Here is a 5,260-nt window from a genome sequence, read left to right on the forward strand (position 1 = left end):
TGATCGTCTTAACTGTAAACAAATTTGATTTCCTGTATTAACAAATATAACACTGCCGACATAATCCCAAAACAATTTCGATTGTTTACATTTCCAATTTTTTCTCTCTCAATATAATCAATATCTTTACATAAACGGCATAACTAATGATCCTATATTTTCATTTTACACAATAAAATGTTGGTGGAATATATATTGTGTACAATTTTCCATTGCAGCAGTTCTAACCTTTCTTCGTCGGTACTTTTACTAGCGGTTGGGGGTTATTTTTTTCTACTGAAATTGATTTAGAAAGACCCTGGATAGCCTGCATCAGTAGGCCTTTAAAAATAGATAATATATCAGAAGAAGAACATCAGCCAATGATGAGTTCCCTTCCCTTTGTTATGAAAATAATTTAAACGTCAAATTAAATTTAAATTTAATTTAGAGAGTACCTAACCTGGTTACTGGTGTGGTTTCTTTTTATTTAAGAATTTAAACGGTCTATTTTGCTTTAGTGTCATGTTTTGTATTTTGAAGCCAATCATAAATCAGTCCACCAGAATATGACATTTGGTACAATTCCTGAAAGTATAAGAAGACAGACATTTTACTGTCGGTGTAATAGCTATCTACCTACAAGCCTACCTAGCTATCTACTTACCTAACTATTTGTCCGTCCGTCCGTCTGTCTGTCTGTCTGTCTGTCTGTCTGTCTGTCTGTCTGTCTGTCTGTCTGTCTGTCTGTCTGTCTGTCTGTCTGTCTGTCTGTCTGTCTGTCTGTCTGTCTGTCTGTCAATCTATCTATCCACATATCCTATCTTGATTCTAATGCCCGCCAACACATAAAAGCACATCTGTATGAAAAGCTGGAGCCGAAGAATCAGACACAGACGAATTAAGTCAGCTGGTTTTATCGCAAATTGGAGACGAAGGGACTGAAAGGATTCTCTGGTACTTTCTCATATTTTTCCTTCCAGCACTACTGTTTTTGTCACGTCTTGAAAGACCTCTGCGCAGTAGTGCCAGACCGTGTGACAATAAAATCTACTATGCCCGAAGGTCGCAGAAAACGGTTGTCTACACAGTAGTGAAATGATTGCACGAATGAGAAAAAGGTATGAAGAAGACGATGAGAACCTAAAGAAGAAGCGAAACCGAAGACAAATTGAAGGCAGAAAAAAATGAAACAGAAAGAAGGCAGGAGAAGAAGAGAAGCAGAGAGAAGAATACAAAACAGAAAAAGAGATTATGAGAATAAGAAGAAACAGAAAGAGCAGGGGAAGGCAGAAGAAGAGAGGCGGAAATAGCAACAGAAGACAGGAAAATAAGAGAAGATAAAGAGCAAGGGAAGACAGGTAAAGAAGAGAACAGAGAGAGCAAGAGAGGACAGGAAAAGAAGAGAACAGACAGAGCAAGAGAAGACAGGAAAAGAAGAGAACAGACAGAGCAAGAGAAGACAGGAAAAGAAGTGAACAGAAAGAGCCAGAGAGGACAGGAAAAGAAGAGAACAGACAGAGGAAGAGAAGACAGGAAAAGAAGAGAAGAGAAAGAGCAAGAGAGGACAGGAAAAGAAAAAAACAGACAGAGCAAGAGAAGACAGGAAAAGAAGAGAACAGACAGAGCAAGAAAAAACAGGAAAAGAAGAGAACAGAAAGAGCAAGAGAGGACAGGAAAAGAAGGGAACAGACAGAGCCAGAAAAGACAGGAAAAGAAGAGAACAGAAAGAGCAAGAGAGGACAGGAAAAGAAGAGAACAGAAACAGCAAGAGAAGACAGGAAAAGAAGAGAACAGACAGAGCAAGAGAAGACAGGAAAAGAAGAGAACATAAATAGCAAGAGAGGACAGGAAAAGAAGAGAACAGAAATAGCAAGAGAAGACAGGAAAAGAAGGGAACAGACAGAGCAAGAGAAGACAGGAAAAGAAGAGAACAGACAGAGCAAGAGAGGACAGGAAAAGAAGAGAACAGAAAGAGCAAGAGAAGACAGGAAAAGAAGGGAACAGACAGAGCCAGAGAAGACAGGAAAAGAAGAGAAGAGAAAGAGCAAGAGAGGACAGGAAAAGAAGAGAACAGAAAGAGCAAGAGAAGACAGGAAAAGAAGAGAACAGACAGAGCAAGAGAGGACAGGAAAAGAAGAGAACAGACAGAGCAAGAGAAGACAGGAAAAGAAGAGAACAGACAGAGCAAGAGAGGACAGGAAAAGAAGAGAACAGACAGAGCAAGAGAAGACAGGAAAAGAAGAGAACAGACAGAGCAAGAGAGGACAGGAAAAGAAGAGAACAGACAGAGCAAGAGAAGACAGGAAAAGAAGAGAACAGACAGAGCAAGAGAAGACAGGAAAAGAAGAGAACAGACAGAGCAAGAGAAGACAGGAAAAGAAGAGAACAGAAAGAGCAAGAGAAGACAGGAAAAGAAGGGAACAGACAGAGCCAGAGAAGACAGGAAAAGAAGAGAACAGACAGAGCAAGAGAAGACAGGAAAAGAAGAGAACAGAAAGAGCAAGAGAAGACAGGAAAAGAAGAGAACAGAAAGAGCAAGAGAGGACAGGAAAAGAAGAGAACAGACAGAGGAAGAGAAGACAGGAAATGAAGAGAACAGACAGAGCAAGGGAGGACAGGAAAAGAAGAGAACAGACAGAGGAAGAGAAGACAGGAAAAGAAGAGAACAGAAAGAGCAAGAGAAGACAGGAAAAGAAGAGAACAGACAGAGCAAGAGAGGACAGGAAAAGAAGGGAACAGACAGAGCCAGAAAAGACAGGAAAAGAAGAGAACAGAAAGAGCAAGAGAGGACAGGAAAAGAAGAGAACAGAAACAGCAAGAGAAGACAAGAAAAGAAGAGAACAGAAAGAGCAAGAGAGGACAGGAAAAGAAGAGAACAGACAGAGCAAGAGAGGACAGGAAAAGAAGAGAACAGACAGAGCCAGAGAAGACAGGAAAAGAAGAGAACAGACAGAGCAAGAGAAGACAGGAAATGAAGAGAACAGAAATAGCAAGAGAAGACAGGAAAAGAAGAGAACAGACAGAGCAAGAGAAGACAGGAAAAGAAGAGAACAGACAGAGCAAGAGAAGACAGGAAAAGAAGAGAACAGACAGAGCAAGAGAAGACAGGAAAAGAAGAGAACAGACAGAGCAAGAGAAGACAGGAAAAGAAGAGAACAGAAAGAGCAAGAGAAGACAGGAAAAGAAGGGAACAGACAGAGCCAGAGAATACAGGAAATGAAGAGAACAGAAATAGCAAGAGAAGACAGGAAAAGAAGAGAACAGACAGAGCAAGAGAAGACAGGAAAAGAAGAGAACAGACAGAGCAAGAGAAGACAGGAAAAGAAGAGAAGAGAAAGAGCAAGAGAGGACAGGAAAAGAAGAGAACATAAATAGCAAGAGAAGACAGGAAAAGAAGAGAACATAAATAGCAAGAGAGGACAGGAAAAGAAGAGAACAGAAAGAGCAAGAGAGGACAGGAAAAGAAGAGAACAGACAGAGCAAGAGAAGACAGGAAAAGAAGAGAACAGACAGAGCAAGAGAGGACAGGAAAAGAAGAGAACAGAAATAGCAAGAGAAGACAGGAAAAGAAGAGAACAGACAGAGCAAGAGAGGACAGGAAAAGAAGAGAACAGACAGAGCAAGAGAGGACAGGAAAAGAAGAGAACAGAAATAGCAAGAGAAGACAGGAAATGAAGAGAACAGACAGAGCAAGAGAGGACAGGAAAAGAAGAGAACAGACAGAGCAAGAGAAGACAGGAAAAGAAGAGAACAGACAGAGCAAGAGAAGACAGGAAAAGAAGAGAACAGACAGAGCAAGAGAGGACAGGAAAAGAAGAGAACAGAAATAGCAAGAGAAGACAGGAAAAGAAGAGAACATAAATAGCAAGAGAAGACAGGAAAAGAAGAGAACAGACAGAGCAAGAGAAGACAGGAAAAGAAGAGAACAGACAGAGCAAGAGAAGACAGGAAAAGAAGAGAACAGACAGAACCAGAGAAGACAGGAAAAGAAGAGAACAGAAAGAGCAAGAGAGGACAGGAAAAGAAGTGAACAGACAGAGCCAGAGAAGACAGGAAAAGAAGAGAACAGAAATAGCAAGAGAAGACAGGAAAAGAAGAGAACAGACAGAGCCAGAGAAGAAAGGAAAAGAAGAAAACATAAATAGCAAGAGAGGACAGGAAAAGAAGAGAACAGACAGAGCAAGAGAAGACAGGAAAAGAAAAGAAAAGACAGAGCAAGAGAAGACAGGAAAAGAAGAGAACAGACAGAGCAAGAGAAGACAGGAAAAGAAGAGAACAGAAAGAGCAAGAGAAGACAGGAAAAGAAGGGAACAGACAGAGCCAGAGAATACAGGAAATGAAGAGAACAGAAATAGCAAGAGAAGACAGGAAAAGAAGAGAACAGACAGAGCAAGAGAAGACAGGAAAAGAAGAGAACAGACAGAGCAAGAGAAGACAGGAAAAGAAGAGAAGAGAAAGAGCAAGAGAGGACAGGAAAAGAAGAGAACATAAATAGCAAGAGAAGACAGGAAAAGAAGAGAACATAAATAGCAAGAGAGGACAGGAAAAGAAGAGAACAGAAAGAGCAAGAGAGGACAGGAAAAGAAGAGAACAGACAGAGCAAGAGAAGACAGGAAAAGAAGAGAACAGACAGAGCAAGAGAGGACAGGAAAAGAAGAGAACAGAAATAGCAAGAGAAGACAGGAAAAGAAGAGAACAGACAGAGCAAGAGAGGACAGGAAAAGAAGAGAACAGACAGAGCAAGAGAGGACAGGAAAAGAAGAGAACAGAAATAGCAAGAGAAGACAGGAAAAGAAGAGAACATAAATAGCAAGAGAGGACAGGAAAAGAAGAGAACAGACAGAGCAAGAGAAGACAGGAAAAGAAGAGAACAGACAGAGCAAGAGAAGACAGGAAAAGAAGAGAACAGACAGAGCAAGAGAGGACAGGAAAAGAAGAGAACAGAAATAGCAAGAGAAGACAGGAAAAGAAGAGAACATAAATAGCAAGAGAGGACAGGAAAAGAAGAGAACAGAAATAGCAAGAGAAGACAGGAAAAGAAGAGAACAGAAAGAGCAAGAGAAGACAGGAAAAGAAGAGAACAGACAGAGCAAGAGAGGACAGGAAAAGAAGAGAACAGAAAGAGCAAGAGAAGACAGGAAAAGAAGGGAACAGACAGAGCCAGAGAAGACAGGAAAAGAAGAGAAGAGAAAGAGCAAGAGAGGACAGGAAAAGAAGAGAACAGAAAGAGCAAGAGAAGACAGGAAAAGAAGAGAACAGACAGAGCAAGAGAGGACAG

The 5,260-nt window shown here is 40.9% G+C and overlaps 1 protein-coding gene across 1 annotated transcript; it reads left to right on the forward strand.

Annotated features, from left to right (window-relative positions):
- Window positions 1–2,568: 2,568 nt before the first annotated feature.
- Window positions 2,569–4,127, forward strand: LOC138954593 (uncharacterized). The gene is made up of 2 exons (XM_070326396.1): window positions 2,569–3,041; window positions 3,848–4,127. Exons 1-2 carry the CDS (start codon window positions 2,569–2,571, stop codon window positions 4,125–4,127), a joined length of 753 nt encoding a protein of 250 aa, XP_070182497.1.
- The last annotated feature ends 1,133 nt before the right edge of the window (window positions 4,128–5,260 follow it).

Source organism: Littorina saxatilis, unplaced genomic scaffold, assembly GCF_037325665.1.
Source record: "Littorina saxatilis isolate snail1 unplaced genomic scaffold, US_GU_Lsax_2.0 scaffold_1367, whole genome shotgun sequence".
In the NCBI taxonomy this organism is placed as follows: Eukaryota; Metazoa; Mollusca; class Gastropoda; order Littorinimorpha; family Littorinidae; genus Littorina; species Littorina saxatilis.

What these genes read in the sequence shown, in the direction of transcription:
- LOC138954593 (XM_070326396.1), top strand. Translation starts at nt 2,569, where the DNA reads ATGAAGAGAACAGACAGAGCAAGGGAGGACAGGAAAAGAAGAGAACAG. An exon ending in AAAAGAAGAGAACAGACAGA is followed by an intron (nt 3,042 to 3,847) that starts GCAAGAGAAGAC and finishes GAACATAAATAG; the next exon opens with CAAGAGAAGACAGGAAAAGA.